General features: G+C 35.3%; 1 protein-coding gene across 1 annotated transcript in view; it reads left to right on the forward strand.

Annotated features, from left to right (window-relative positions):
• The window catches only part of LOC117102683 (RANBP2-like and GRIP domain-containing protein 5/6), a 33841-nt gene that overhangs the window by 13754 nt on the left and 3105 nt on the right, over positions 1-16982 (forward strand). The window contains exons 9-23 of the mRNA XM_033243062.1: positions 552-631; positions 869-1010; positions 1957-2144; positions 3117-3295; positions 3758-3881; positions 4333-4448; positions 5309-5369; positions 6016-6153; positions 6835-6984; positions 7956-8180; positions 8801-9013; positions 10223-11576; positions 12739-13008; positions 14042-14146; positions 15442-15995. Of these exons, the coding sequence (XP_033098953.1) occupies positions 552-631; positions 869-1010; positions 1957-2144; positions 3117-3295; positions 3758-3881; positions 4333-4448; positions 5309-5369; positions 6016-6153; positions 6835-6984; positions 7956-8180; positions 8801-9013; positions 10223-11576; positions 12739-13008; positions 14042-14146; positions 15442-15995 (3899 nt within the window). The remainder of the gene's footprint in view (positions 1-551; positions 632-868; positions 1011-1956; positions 2145-3116; positions 3296-3757; positions 3882-4332; positions 4449-5308; positions 5370-6015; positions 6154-6834; positions 6985-7955; positions 8181-8800; positions 9014-10222; positions 11577-12738; positions 13009-14041; positions 14147-15441; positions 15996-16982) is intronic.

Genomic DNA, 16982 nt, shown 5'->3' on the forward strand with positions numbered 1-16982 from the left:
CCCTAGGGCTGCCTAGAGCAAGAATACGTTGTTAACATGGCGGTAGCCAGCAGTTTACACGCATTTCCAGATGTTTGTTGTTTAATAATCGGCCGCAAAAGATGAAATTTCTTTATGTGAACATTTATAAATAATGTGAATGTTTCAAAATAATTAAAAACTTAACATTATGGGAACGGTTTGGAGCTTAAAAATAGGTGCGGCTTATACACAGGTGACACAAAAAATAGTGATATTCGCGTCCTAATTTGGGGGGCGGCTTATACACAGGTGCGGCTTACACACCGGAATATACAGTAAATTGAAGTTTGCAATGTGACAAATTAATGGAACAAAATATATATGGAGCTAATAAATGACATGGTGAATGACATAAATGTTAAACAAGGAATTATTTATTAATACTAATTCCACCAATCTAATGATCTATTAGGTGTGTTGAAATACTGGATGTTTTCTAATGAGTCTTGACTTTGATCAGTTAAGTTAAAACCAATTCTACATTATTTTATCTGTGTATTAACTATTGATGTTGTTCTTTTTGTTTCTAGCCCATATGTTACATGCATTCCAAAAACAGTATGGTCCAGATTGGCTGGAGAAATGCCACAGGGCCACCGCCAACCTACAGGTACTAAATTCATTACACTATTTAAATTTACTCATCTTGACACAATTATCCCCTCCATCAAATTCATTGGATGGTGTTATTTTCTGCACTTGCTGTTATAATATGAAAGAATAAGAAAAGATATTTTCAATTTAATTTATTTTTGTATTACACTGGGCCATGCTTAATTTGTGGCACTCCACATCTCAAGTAGTGAAAAAAAAGTGAGGTTTATTTAGTAACCATTCTTTTTTGTAGAGCCAGACACAGCTGTTCCATGTTGCCTTCGGTCAAGAAGCCGACCCAAACAAATCATATTTTATGACAAACACAAATTTTGTGAAGGTACAGGAGATCATCCTGGATGACCTCGTAGGAGTAGTCCTCAAATACGATCAAGGTTTGTTAAAATTGCAAAGTTTGAGTTGAATTCTAGCTTGGTGTTAAAGGTGGTTGCCTTCTTATCTCAGGGTGCTATGTTCAAATCTTATATGCACAGCACTTTTTGAGTTGTTCAGGTTTTCGATCTGGTTATCTATTGATATGTAATTTTAACTCTTCAAAGTAAATGGCCTGAATCCATTACTGGCTAATTTACTACCCAAGTATAGCCTGGTTCTCACGAGAGCCCTAGTATCCGGATCGGGAGCTAACCGTTAGCGCTAACCGTTAGCACTTGCGTGAGAACGCCCGATCGGTTAGCGCTAACTGTTAACGGTGTCCGGATACCGCTAACGGTTAGCAAGCGCTATCGGTTAGCAAGTTGAGGGCGTTTCTATCATCAACCAATCACACGTACGAGTTTACAATTTCCAGTTTCTTATTGGCCAGTGATTCGATCATCATATTGTTGGTATCCGGATCGGGATTTTCTCGCATTGACGCACAGCAGCTAACGGTTAGCAGCCGTGTGAGAACATAGCCTGAATGTGTCCCCTATATTAGCCAATTTTACTGCCCAATTTATTATTGCTACCCTTATGTGACTAACTTTGATGTAATCTACTATAGCTGAATTGCCCACAGAGTAACTATGCAGCATAGGTTGATTGGTTTAGCCTAAAAAATCTACCTTGTTGATAGGTCAGAAATATTCGCGAGGATAGTTTGTGAAATTTACATTGGTATGTAGTAAAAACATGACCTTCAACCTAGGTCAAAAACAAGAATTTTTCGACCAAAAATGAAAATCCCCTTAATCAGGTTTAAAAACACATAGAACACAGTACAAGACTGCAAAAATATTGATTTTTTTTTTTCCAAAACCTCTGTGACATATATTAATTAGTTTTGACAGATCGTATTGTATGCTAACAAAACCAATAATTTCTGTTTTTTTTAACTAGATGCTGTGTTAGCTCAACCACACAATCTTCAGCTACTGGTATGGTTAGGCCTTCAGTGGGATGTCAGGAAAGATGGGATTTCACCTGACCTAGGAACCTTCATCGAAACATCATTTGATAAACTTCATTATTCATCCAATAACTTAAAGATAACAAGTGTTGATAACCTAAGACTTCTGGATATTGAGGTAATGTATTTTTTTCATGCTGTGGATATTGTTCATAAGGTTTTACCTAAATCCATGGTGTGGATTGGTGGAGCTGGCTTGACCCTAAAGTTTAACATCAGTCTCACTATCCTAATGCACTACGGCATGGAAGGATATCCATGATTTTTTTTTTTCTTCGTTTTTTACGTTCATTATAAAGAAACAACAGGAATGGATATAAATTTAAGACTAAAATGTCTCTAACCAACTCTTATTATTGTTCAGTACCATCGCAGTTTAACCAATAAGTTACAGAGGGATCACCACACCCAAGAACCAAGGATTAGGAAGAACTGTGAATAAAACAATAAATAAGAATGAATAAATTGTTTTTGACTTATGAAAACTTTTCTTCCAAAGGTAAAGATGTGTTATCGCATTCCTAGAGTAACTTTGCCTGGTGTTATTTTTATTTTATTTTTGTAAATAGCATCCTCTGTTTAGTTATTTAAATTCAGGCACTGATAGAGCAAACAATCACCAACACATTAACTAAGACAAAAATTGATTAAAAAGTCACAATGACTTATTTATTTAGCTAGTTTCTGCTACACCCAATAAAATTAGATAAGTGAGACTTTTTATAACTTGTTTAGCAAACTTTTTTTTTAAAGATCGTTTGAGGAGGATTTTGTTTTCTTATTTAGCAAATGGTTTTTGCCAAAAATATCTAGACAGAGGAGAAAATAATAATAAAATGTTATTGTTGAATGTAAACAGTGTAATAATGGGATAGTTAAATGATTTAAAATTATAGTTAAGAAGAAATAAACATCTTATTTTTGAAGATTTCAAGGCAGCAACGGGCTAAAAGAAAAACTTTTCTGAAACTTCCATTTTTGTTGGTAGCGGGGTGTGCTAATTTGGTTCACTAGACAAGGTTTAAAAAAAGTCTTGTGTTATTTCTTTTCTTGTACCATTTGACATTGATTTAACATTTTTTTTCTCAAGGCATTCTTGTACCTTCTTGTGAAAGCTGCTAAGGCAAAAAATGAGAGTTTGCGGGCAGATGGCCGAATGGACAAAAACCAACCAGTTATCTTACCGGTGCCTCTCTGTCAGATGTTGTTCACGGAGGAACAAGAGAAATGGTTTAAGTCTGTGTGTGCATTGTATAGTGGAAATGCCAAGTAAGTGAAGATTTATATTTTATAATGGGCACTTATTTTTAGTGAGGTTCTTCTGGTGGTGATTGGGCAAATCCCCTAGTCTCTTCCAAATAGTGTACTGCATTCTTTAAGATGAACTTGGGCCATATTCCACAAATGGCCAATAGTTTCACATAAAATCCGCTATTGTGTGGTCGAGCAGGGCATTTTACCTACATTTGCCTCTGTCTACTAAATAGAATCAAGTTACCTGGTAGGGTAGAAAAACATTGATAGAATTCATTTGTGCATTGCTTTCCCAGTAGTGTATAATTAACATGTTTGAGGATATTTTTATGTATGGACAAAGTGACAGTATGACATTATTTTTTATTAGTAGTAATTATTATTATGTGGTAAATATTTAAGTTACTCAAAAGTAGCAATATTGATTTTTTTTAAAAATATTGTATATTGACTGAAGTTTTTCACCTCTCTTCATAGGTCAGAAGAGCGAGCAAAGATGCGTCTTTCCATCCAAAAAGGTTTAGAAGCGATACGCAATGCCGATCAATTTAACATCGACACCCCCCTGCTGATTCATCTTGCACGAACATTTAGAGCCAGAGTAAGATAACTGATTTTATAATAATTAATTTACTCTTTCTTTTCTCATGGTAAATATAAGTGAATGAATATATTGTTCCCATTGCCAAGACACCTAAGTATTGTGGCTTTTCTACCGTGGCTTAGGTGTGCATTCCCCACCCAAGAGAAAACAATGATAGAGCCCTGCTCCTACAAGAAGTGTGCTTAGCAAAATAGCAAACAAATTATTTTGATGTATTGTAAAAATCACCTCATGTTTTGCCAGCTAAATCTTCAGCTTCACTGATTTGGAAGTCTTTTCAAATAAAATAAAGTTGATTACTAGCAAATTCAACGGTCTATGTAAAAATAATGGTATTTATTATTGCATCAATTTTCAGGTATTACACGTGCCACAATTGATAAATACTACGATAAATGGTATTTCCTACTATTGTAATCAGTAATTGTATTATTACTGTTGATTTTAGATGCTTGAAGAAAAGAAAGAAAATGATGTTCCTGGCAACGAACAGTTTCTGGCATGTCAGCGACTTAGCGTACATTATTGGCAAGCCGCCAGTGAACATCTTAAGCTGTTAGCCAGGTACAAAATTTCTTCCTATTATTTAAACTTAAAACAAGATAAAAGAAAGCTGAGCTGTTGGCTGAAAGGGTGTTAGGGAACTTTCAATATGCGCGGCGACACTAGGACGGATTTACTCATGCGTGACCGTTCCACCTTTTCTGCACAACGTAGATTTGGTCAAATTGCGACTTGGAGAACTTAACGTTCTCGTATGCGCAGATGACTTAATGTGACATTATTACATTCTACATCCTAATGTCGTTGTGTAATCGAAAGATCCCTATTGTTCGTACTTCTAGTTCTGAAAATCCCGGTTTAAATCCGGTCAGTGTGTGGTTTTAATTGGAGTTTTTACTTTTAATATGAAAATGTTGACCAGAGTGCAGGATCATTCATATTAAATGGAACATGGAATGGATATAGCAGTTTGTTACTTATCTCAACATCAATACAAAGTATTTATCAGCCTAATCACTGTCTTCGTTCTGCTTACGATATGTTTAAACGTGAAGTGCCAAAGGCAACGCTGGCCAATTCCACTTCCCACATGACTTTCTATGCCGCTGCACCACCCATACAAAACGAACTACATCATGAATTTTGTCAACTTTCAAACAGTTTAATACTTTTCTCAAAACTTATTTTTATCAATTATCTTTTCACTAATAGCGCTGTGAGACCATTTGTGCAACAGCGCTTAATAAATATTCAAATTATTATATATCCTGTTGTAGAAACACTTCATTTTTGTTACTTTGTTTTGATTGCCTTTTACTATGATTTATCATTTTGCCATGGTCATGGTTAAACTTACTGTTTGTTGAAATACGAAAGGCAGTATGATATAAGGTTAAATTATATTATTATTGATTCCACAGTGATAAAGCATTGTCTCCGCCTAAGCATACATTCTTTGTTGCCTCACCAGACAAGATAAAGGTAGGATGAAAGTAAAATTATTGTTCTATATGATCAGTTTAACATAAATATTTCAAATAATTTCAGTGGTTTTAATGTATTCTAGTTATTTTTAACGTTATTTATGATTTTTGTTTTAGATTTTTTATTAGTATTATTAATTTTATCATTATTTTTATCATTGTGTATATTTTGCCAGCTATAACTTAGATTTGCCTGTCTTTAAGTATAGGGTTCCAGTGTGCACTAATGGGCATTCTACCAACTAATGTCCAGTGCGTAATATTATTATTCATGTAATTGTTGTACATCTGTAAAAAAACATATGTATTCAACATTCTTTTGAGAAGATGGCTTTAACGGCAAACCTGTTGTTGGCATGTTGTATATGAGGCTTGTCATCACAAAACCAGCGTACTGTCGCTAAATGTTATATTGAGTAATTAGTAAGAGAATGTGGTGGTATTGTGTACTTTAGGAAAGAGAACAGATAATACTATTAATCATAACTTTGACAATAGTAAGTTAATTCCAGTAAATGACAATGTGGAGAATAAGAATATTATTCATTTTTCGGTCACTGATACTGGTTTTGGGATGGCAAACCTCATATAGTAAAGAAATGACATAAAAATGCAATAACATTAGTTATTGTTCATTTTTTTAGAAGGAAGACATGACTTCACTACAAGAGGAAGCAGCAGTTGCGCTTGCGGAGTACGAGTTCCAGCAAGGGCACCACCAACAGGCACTCAATCTCCTCAGTAAAGTTAAAGGCGTAACAGGTCTATTCACTAAAGCGCTGGTAAATCAAATCAAAATCTTTATTGTGTAAAATTACAGAAACGTAAGCTGGACATTAAGACACAAACAGAAAAGCTACTAATGATAACAAATGATTATAATGATGACAATAAAAATAATAATGATAATCTTGATATAGTCAATCAGAACAATGGATAATCTTTTGTGCTGTTGTATTTAATGATTGATTTGCCAGATAATAACTCTAGAAGATAAGCACATTACGCGTCAAGCGCGTATGTAAGATTTTAAAAGGGGTTCTAATTTTTCACAAAGGGCACTTTGATTCCACAACCACCTCTGCCCCACCATGGTTGGATTAAATTTTAAAGATATAACACCTCAGATGTCCGGAGATGGCAATAAAAGTGCCAAATTTCAAATATTTGGGGTTAATTTCAAAAACATTCATGCTAATGGTACTTTTTAGTAATGATATAAAAGGGCGTTTCTGGAGAAGGATGGTTCTTTTGAAAACCCTCAAACCCCCTGGCTACGGGCTTACCTTTTACTGTCTTTCCATGTCTTTCATTGTATGCAGCAAGCAAAAATAATTTCATTTATCACAAGATTAAAGCAATCTTGAATCTTGTTTTTGTTTTTTGGTTTTTTTTTTGCAATTAAGTATTTGTTATATAAAAATGTTTTCTTTAAACTTGTATGTATTTGTATTATAACTTAGATGTGTAAACAGCTGTGCCACATGGAGGTTGAAGGGAAAGATGACAGTGAAATAACAGCAGATATGATTCTAGCACAGGGTAACTACTTAGACCAGTGTACATACTCCCTTTACTCAGCGATGGATACTATACAGGACGACCACAATAATGTAAGTTAAAAGTAGTATTTTGAAGGTAGGGGAGATTACTTGGTAATGGAAGGGGAATGCTAACCTCCAATGAGATGGGATGGACACTTAGGAAGGGAAAAGCAAGTTATGCAGGTGTTGCTGTGGTCACATGATGTATGTCTCTGAGCAAAGAACTTTATGTTTATTTTCTGGAAAATAAATGGGCTTATATAATACTTGTCACAATAAAAACTAATTTTTAAAATGAATAATTAATTTAACATCATAAAATTAACATATATATCGATTCGAATGGCGGAGTGGTTAAGGCAGGGGTGCCGCAAGGGCACTGGTTCAAATCACATGTGTGCGTGTGGTTCTGGTAGTTGAAAAACTCTTCTTGGATAAGGACTATATAAACGGTAGGCCCAGTGTACACAATTTAACTCGTGTACACTTTAAAGAACCCAGTACACCTTTCGAGATGAGTAGGTTCATATAGCCCCTGCTGGGGACAGACAGGGGATAGCTGGTACTGGTTTACCGGATAGATCAGACACCAAGAGACCCTTAGGAAAAAGGAAGTTATTGTACGAGCTCGTCCACACCTCAAAACTTGGGGACTTCTGTATAAATCGCTATATAAATCCAACTATATTATTATTATTATTATTATTATTATTATTATTATTATTATTATTATCAGTGCTTGAGAAAGGATAGCCGAAGTGCATCTAAAATGTTGCAGGTTTGTAACATTTATTTCAATGGTTAGAAAAAAGAAAATTATTACATGTAAAAATATCTACGTCAGTTCACATTACCATATCTAATCTTTAGAATTAATTGCTCTGGAACAAACTGATTGAGCTTAATTGCGTGTTGAATAAAGTATCATGAATAGAATACTCCCAAGGACGGGATGCAATTGAACATGGGTACAAATGAATCTGTGAATGAGGAGGTATCAACCACGAGAAAATTGTAATTTCATTTTCTTTAAATTGTAGTCGATGCATGAGGAAATACAAAGTTTGCTGGATGATGTCGATGTTGAAAAGCAACAGCTTGCACGTAAGGGTGTTGAAGATGGTGAAAGCATTGACACGTCTTGCAGATTTGCCAACGGCACTAATGCTAGGTCTTCTGTCGGTAGAATTTCTGTATCATCGAGAACCTCGATGGATGGCAGGAGTATTCTACATTCTGCTGGTGACATGTCTTCCTTTCAACAGGCAAGTAAATTGTACGATTTTTTTAACGAATTTGATTTTTTTTTTATGTAGGTTTTACTTGCATTGATTACATTAGCCCATCCCCACAAGACTGATGTTGAAATGATCAGTACACCAATTAACAAATTTCCAGCTCTGTTCGATATGTTTAGTTTAACATGCAAAAAGACTATGATGAACAACAGCTTAAAAATGTCTTATCTGAATGGTGGTGTGCTATAAAAGTTGGTAGTTGCCACAGCAGGTGCGATTCAGACTTCGAGGTTGGAGGTACATTTAGCTTACCTTATGCATGGCAGCATGACACTTGCCTCTAATACCAGGACTTTAAGTGGGTACCTGCTAGACCTGCTATTAGCTGCAGCATTATAGAGCTGAGTATGTTGACACGATGATTTGTATTAATCTGTTATTTTATTATTTCAGCCCTCTTAAAGCACAATAGAACAGAATCAGATACAAGTTCTCCATATTTCAGTGCACACATAATAAATATCAGTATTTTAGCTGACTAAGCTACTCTTATCACAATATATTTCACGATTTTTTTTTCTTTTTCCCTGTTGCCCTCATCAGTAGTTAAATTTCAAGGCTTAATTACCTTAATTTTGCTACTGCAGGGTTTGAGCCCGGATCCCAGCCCACGTCGACTCATGTCCGAGCTGCGGTCAATGAATGTAAGTCAGACACGTCTCATGGACGAAAACTCACAGCTACGTACGCTCGCATTGTCTCATAGCCGTCTTCTTGAACAGAACAGCGAGATTCTGTCGAAACACAATGAAGTCATGGAACAAAATAAGTTCCTAATGGAACAAATTATTAACTTGAACGTAAGTTGGATTTCTTTGTGTGATTTTTAAAATTCTTTGTTATTGAATTATGCATCGTTTGTAATATAATAATGATGACAGTAGTGATACCACTTATATTTTTGTATGCCTTTTTTTTTATCATGCTTAGGAACAGTGCCACTCCCTAATTAGACTTATGAAACACTATATACTATGCAGTATGTACTCGCGCATAAGACAAAGGCTTAAAATAGTAAATTACGATCATAAAACAGGTGTCGTCTTATACGCATTACATGCAAATTTTAGATTTTTAAAATCATGTTCATCTTATATGCGAATCCTCATTAACACGCAAATTTATGCTACTACAATGAAACTACTAAATGTTATTATGAATGAATGCAATTTTAAATACGGAGAAATGTTGGTGAACATTTAAAGACATTTATAATGGTAATATTTGAAAGATTAGGCTTGCATTTGGGTCCGTTTTTTCGCCAGCTAGATGCAGTGTCAAAGGACCATAAAAAGCGGAAAAAGTAGCAATTCCAACCATGAAACAGGGGATCGTCTTATAGCCCGACATATAAAAATCTCTGAAAAAAATTTGTTATGGCAGCTTTTGTATTTATTTTCAACTTCTTATTGGAGGTTTTCATTTCTGTCACAAAAATATATTTACTTATCTTGCTGTTGATGTGTTTGCAGCAGAATTAAAATCAAATAAAAACTAATGTTTTTTGATTTCCTATACCTGATAAACATTATTAAGGTAATAACAACATCCCACTGGTCAATTCCACCCAATTATATGCATATGCGGGGAAAAAATGTACTACCCAAAATTGACTACCTCATCCCCGGTATGTGCACCGTTTGCAGATTGTAATTTTACCCTCACAGATCGAAGTAGCTCATATAGATGAATGGTTTGCTCTTTAATATTGTGAGGTATAGTAAAACAAATACAACATGGTATTATTTTATTTGGGACCGATAACTAATGTCTCTTTATTCACCTCCTGTGAAATCTCCTGTTAAGAAATCTATATTTTTTCTGACAACATAACACATTTATTAATCTAGTTATTGAACTGTTGACATAGCAAGATCGCATTTTTTATACAAACTTGTAGTAATAGGATCTCGAGTGAGGATATAAGGATGTCTATTACTTTTTCTAACTCACAAACAAGTTTTATTCGTCAATAAAATTGTAATTTTAAAATGTGTGTTTTCTTACAGAAAGAGATGCAGGAGTTGAAACTTAATGTTCCACCCCCGCCACATTTAGCCACACCCCATGTACCCTCGGCCTCCTCGCGTGCAAATGAATCAAGCACCATCAATACTGATAATACTATTGTGATCAATGCTAACAACTGTCGAATCGAAAAAGCAGAGGCTCCCAACCTAACAACTCCTCAACCTGTTATGTATTACCCTACTCATCCAACAGTGTTCCCCCCACAACTTATACCTAGTTTCAACCTCACCGGATTCCCAATTCCTGGAATGGCAGGCGCTGAGCAGCCATGCATGCCCTCCATGATGACCTCAACACCTGGTCAGCGTTATCATGGAGAAGATGCGTACGAAGCAGAAAGTGATATTTATGGCATAGATCCTCACAGTACAATACCATCACTGAAGTTACGAGAAGGCCAAGTATTCTCCACACCAACGCAGGTTATAGGACAGTCTAGAACCCCTGAAATCGGTACCCCGTCTGATGCAGTACACAATGATGAAGGATTTGCAAGGTTCTCCGGACTTAATACCATACATCCGAAGACATTCACAGGCACTCCAGTTATGCCTGGAGAAAATCTAGCTGGTATTAAAACATTCAACTATCAACCAAAATTGAATCTACAATCAGTGTCTTCACCAGTTGCACCATCTTTGAGTAAGAGCGAACCTGCACCCGAGAAGTCTGCCAGCGATGCTCCGTTGTTACGTCAAATATTGATTGGGTCAGAAGATAGCGCAGAACAGCCTTCTCCACAGACCTTTTCTGGTTTCCCATCTCTTTCTTCCACCTCAAGATTTAACCATGGTGGAGGTGACAAGTTATCTGAAAGAGCTGCTGTTTCGCCTAATTTCACAAGTGGAACACGACTTGAATCTGCAAAAGCAAAAGAAGCCGAGCAGACCCCAACCAGTGTCGCTGGTTCCTCTTTCGGGAGCAAACCTGAAGCTAGTTTTAACCCGGCGCCAGCACCCTCTGGTTTTACTGGCTTTTCGTTTGGTGGAGGTAGTAACTTCACTCCTGTGTCCAGTCAGCCAGTTTCAACTAGTTCAAACGTGTTCAATAAACCAAGTTCCACCTTATTCAGCCAACCACAATCTACATTTGGTTCACAGTCAACAGCCTCACCAGTTAGTGGGCCATTTAGTCAGACAGCAACTGGTGCATTTAAAGGTCTCAACTTCACTGCACAAAAAGAACCTATCAGCACCTCGCCATTTGCAGGGTTTAGTTTTACCACTCAAAAGACACCAGTAGCAGTAGCACCTCAACCAAGTAAACCAGGCCAAAGCCCATTACTTGCTGGTCAGGAAGCTGCAGTTGACAGTTCAGCCATACAAACTAAAGGTTGGTTTTCTTAGACTTTTTTTACTACTTTATTTCTCAGTCATAATCATCATCGTGATTTTCAACATAATCATTGTATTTATCACAATCATGTTAAAGGTAATGGTGTAGGATTTCTGAAGAAACTTCCACAATTGAAATCATTTCACGGTACTATAAAATATAATTTAAAAAGTAGGGATTAAATAATAAATAAATGATACTATTAAACGACATGTTTTGCAAGCGTAGTGCTTATGCTACTACCGGTTTATATACTACCGGTCAGATGTATGGCAAATAAAGCAAATAACAAGGTAAGTTAAGGTAAATTACATGACTTGCCTTAATTTTTATTAGTAAAATGGTTAATTTCTGTACTGTGTCACTTTAAAAAAAAATTAAGATAATTTATATCACTTATTATTTACTAGGCCAATTATTGTTGCAGTAATTTAATTACATCAACACCGGGTCAGCGGTATCATTATTTATATATTCTAACCTTAATTTAGTTGTCCTGGCAACCTTAACTTAGTTGTCCTGGCAATGGCATTCTACTGTGGCCCTGCCCCTGTTGAACTTCAGTTAACATCCATTTTTTATTTTGAATTCTATCTTTTGTTAGTTTGTGAGGTTAGCTTTTTAAAAATGTGTTGTCAGGTTAGCTCTTATATTATAAATTTATAAAGATAAAATCAATTGATTTAATGGGCCTCAAATTTACAAGCTCTTTGGTGTAGATTCAATTATGGCCTCATATTTGTCATTCTTAAGAGTTGCCATACTCTTAATTGTGTTTGCGAATAACCAGTGGATCCTTTGGTGTTTCTTGGTGGTTCTTTTTATCCTTTCATTGTTTTTTTAAATATTATTTTTACTACCTAATCACTGCATAGAATTGTTTTTGTTTGCTTTTTATATTGATGTTTTTGATGCTGAATAAATAAGATTTCAGTTCAGTATGACATCACAGTAGAACAGTCGCCATCATAATTCATCTCACCATAGTCACTATCGTACTACCATACTGTAGTTCTATTTTCTCTATGGTACTACTGCTGAAAAATTAACCATTGTGACCAATACATGGGTTCAGTTCCCATGTTATTATCTATTGAATTTGAATTTTGAATATTTTAGATATTATTTAAACATATTCTTTCATTTTTTGAATATCTAGATGAATCAGGTTCTGATAATGAATCCGATGATGATGTGATAGTTGTCTATGAAAGAAAACCAACTCCAGCGCAGATCGCAATGGCTCTTAAATTGAGACTCCCGCCAACATTTTATCTTTATGAATACAAAGAGCCGTGTCCAGGTTGTATTGGATGTTATGACATTGATATTGCCGAGTTGTTTAATAAGGAGAATAGGTTCAGCACGGATGATCAGAGGGAGAACAGCACAAAGGCAAAGGAAGAAAGTGTCCAACCAAGCCAAGAAAGTAAGTTGCATATTTGGAAATGTTGGTTGTTTGTTGGTGGTGGTATACCAATAACATAAAGTTACTGATATATGCTGGTTGAAATTCGGTTGGCTGGGCTGTGTCAGGCCATTAAACTCTAGCTTAACCTTTAAACACTCAGAAACAAGGGTTTCAAGAATATATTAAGTTTAATTCACCTAAATGCCAAAAGGTTGGTGGTTTGTAATCAGCGAATGTATGGGATATTGGTGGCTGTTATATGAGGTTAGGCCAAAATAGAAAAAAGACTAGTTTCTCATCCCCTCGCACAAGATTTTAAAAAAAGGAGTGCTCATTCTCCTTTTTTAAAAATATTATGACAAGAAACTACTTTTTTTTGTGCTTGGCCGTAATTGGCTGCCAAAAAAATATGGGAAGTTGAGCTACATCTGTTGGGTGTGATGTATTGCCTTAACACTTAATGATTGAAAACCACTATTGTGACACATATTCTGACTGTAACCCACATTACAATTTAATCTGTAAGATTAACCCAGTGGGGTTACTATTGGAATGCACAAACTTCATTCTCAGTGATAGTGAAATATGTGGAATAGTCAATTTATTACTTATAGAGTTATGTGAAATTGCCAAGATAGGAAGTGTGAGGGAGTTATTATCTTCCAATCCTTTATATATGACTAATAATTAATAGCAACATAGTAAACCCTAAAAACCAAACCAGGGGCTCTATCAAAATTTTTATGGTTGGTAAATTAAGTAGTGGTCAGTTTCCATGGAACAAATACAGTGGCGTGTCTAGAAGTCTTGAAATTTGGGTGGTAATGGGAGGGGGCGCGAAGGTGGAGTGGTGGCGCTCGATGATTAAGTGAGGCACGCTATGTCGCAAAATAAGGTGATATGAGGTGATTTTTTTTTTTCTTTGGAAATAATCAATGAGGGAGACCGAATGGGTGGGGGGAGTGGAGGTGGGGCATGCACCTATAGATGCATAGAAGTTAGCAGGATTAAATTAGACATTAAAGTGTTACTTTTTTTCCTCATGTTGTAGCACTCTCTACAGCGCCATTGATGTTTGGCGGTTCAAATGCTAGTAGTGTGACCTTTGCTTCCATATCCGCTGAAACTAACAGTACTCCAGACTTTATGAAGCAAAGTAAGTAATCGCCATTATCTGGGGCAGAATGCACCCCCACCCCCAAATTGTATTAAGAAAAATAATTGTATTAAGAAAAATAATTGTATTGTATTATTGATGAACATAGTACCGGTAAGATTTTTAAGACATGAGATTGAAATTTCCGGGCATCTGGAGATCGATATTCTAAAAATGTCCTCACCTCAGCCCCAACCATTGTAGGGAAGTAGGTGGTGTACACACGGATGCACCCCCTACTGCCAAATTCTGCATCTGCCTCAACATATAAACATCCTCTATTATGTTATTTTATCCATCTGTTAGTTTATTGTTATTGTAAATGTTATTATATTTGATAATATATTTATTATATTTAATGCTTGTGGTGCATCACGTAATAATAGTTATTGTTTAGTTTTCGACCAATCAGCAGCAAGTCACACTATCCGAACATATAAGTATTTGCCTGTTTGGATTCTCTGCAGATATTATCCTGAAGACGATTTGAAGCAACTCAATCGAAACGTCGAAACATTTTCAACAAACAACATTTATTTCAGAACTATATATGTGGTGTACCGAAAGCATTAAATGTATTATTACTTTACTATGCACACCCTTGTGCACTTAAGACTGACTTGTTTGCCTAATGTCACTCTTCTGCATATTCCTTTTCTGTTTGTTTTTATGTTTGTGAGACTATACTATTGTGATGCATGGGGTTCCTGAATAATGATCAATCAAGGCGCAATATAATATCCATTACCAGTTCCAGTTATTATTTTTTATCAAACTAATTTGGCTATATATCTATATATATCATAAAATATGTTATAACTTTTTTATTTAATATAACTTTATTGTAAAAGAAAATTATCACTGAATGTATACAGTTATATTTCATTTGACTGTGATGTTTTACTGTATATAAAAATCAATTTTATTCAGTAAACATATAAAACATTACAACAGTTTGTATGTTTTACTGTATATAAAAATCACTTTTATTCAGTAAACATATAAAACATTACAACAGTTTGTATGTCTTACTGTATATAAAAATCACTTTTATTCAATAAACATATAAAACATTACAACAGTTCGTAAAAGGAAAACACAGAAGGTCCTGACAAGAACATTCGTCCAGTGACTCTGTTATTTATTTACTGTTATTAGGGTTTCAAATTTATTGATGTTGTTATACCGCCTACATACATGTAAAGGATTGTTTTGAAAACACTCAAAATACATGTCTTAGCGTTAGCTTGTTCTAAAAGAATGATTCCATTTTCATTCCACAATCTGTTCTTCAGAAACTTTTCAGAGCTTTTCCTGGTCAAGTGCCGGTACACAACTGTTTACCTCACCTGGTGGTGCTGACACTGAGTATGACCCGCATTACGAACCGATCGTAACCTTACCGGAGGTCACTGATATAAAGACTGGTGAAGAAGACGAGACCTGTCTGTGGAAGGAACGTGGAAAGCTTTATCGCTTCAACAAAGAATTGAACCAGTGGAAAGAACGTGGAGTTGGCGACATTAAGTTCATGCAAAACAAGAACACCGGTAGGATACGTATCCTAATGAGGAGGGAACAGGTGTTGAAAGTATGCGCTAATCACGTGATCACACCGGACATTGAGTTAAAGATGATGCAGTCGTCAGACCGTGCATGGGTCTGGAATGCGCTGGATTTCTCCGAAGGAAAAGCAAGTAGGGAACAGTTGGCCATTAGATTCAAGAAACCTGAAGTGGCATCCGAGTTTAAAAATAAATTTGAGGAATGTAAACAACTTGCTATAGAAACAGAGAAAACGGGATCAGTAAAGAAGGTGGAGGAGAAAAAAGAGGAAACAGAAGTGAAGGTACAAGGGTGATTTTATTATTGTTAAGACTGCTCCCACTTGGGTATACACATATATTAGAGTTACAAACTCAATTAACATTGTTGTTCATCGTGCTATAATAGCATGAGCAAATGTTTTTAATATACTGCTAACACTATGGTTTTTGCGCATCCGTAATATGTACAAGCCATTCATTCATTCATTCATTTAAATAAACATATTTTCTTCATTTTATTTATTTTGTTCAATATAAAAGCACAAAATATTCAAATTAGAGAAACAAGAGAGCCGTGCCGGAGAGGTTTGCTCAAAAGCATTCTAGTAATTCTACAACACCTGTCAAGGAGCTCTCCAAAACAGGACTGACAAAACAAAATACATATATATAAAAAATAGATAAACAAAAATATTTAAAAGCACTAATTTACAATAAGGAGTTTGTTTATGCCAATAAATTATTTACTTCAAAAATGTTTTGATTTTATTTAAAAATGTTTGGAGACTAGTAAGAAGCTTATCACGAACATCTGCTCCTAATTCCACCCAAACACGAGGAAAGGAATTACAGAAATTCAGTTTATAGCTATTAGTTCTAGAGAATGTGTGAATAAAAGTTTAAGATGTTCTAAGTGTCTTTTGTTAATGGCTACATAATTTAAGATATTTATATTTACTTTACAGTATAATAATTTAGTTTATAAAACCCAATGTAATAAACTTAAATCAAAAATAAACAATTACAATAGAAACAATTGAATGATTCTTGAAGAGGGTATAGCCAAAAAAGCAAATGCTTGTGTGCAGCAGTCCGAATACAAATGATGATGATGATGATGATGACGATGATGACAACAGTGGCATCGATAATAAAAATAACAATAATAAGTAGATAGCTTTTGTTCACCATTCCAAGACATTCAGCATTTGTGCCAAAAATGAACACAATAGATATTTTACATGAATGCTGAAATTGGTTAAAAAATGAAGGGCCATAAAGTGTGTGTG

The sequence above is a fragment of the Anneissia japonica genome, unplaced genomic scaffold (assembly GCF_011630105.1).
Source record: "Anneissia japonica isolate Jap-2015-1 unplaced genomic scaffold, ASM1163010v1 scaffold287759_len370742_cov166, whole genome shotgun sequence".
NCBI lineage: Eukaryota > Metazoa > Echinodermata > Crinoidea > Comatulida > Comatulidae > Anneissia > Anneissia japonica.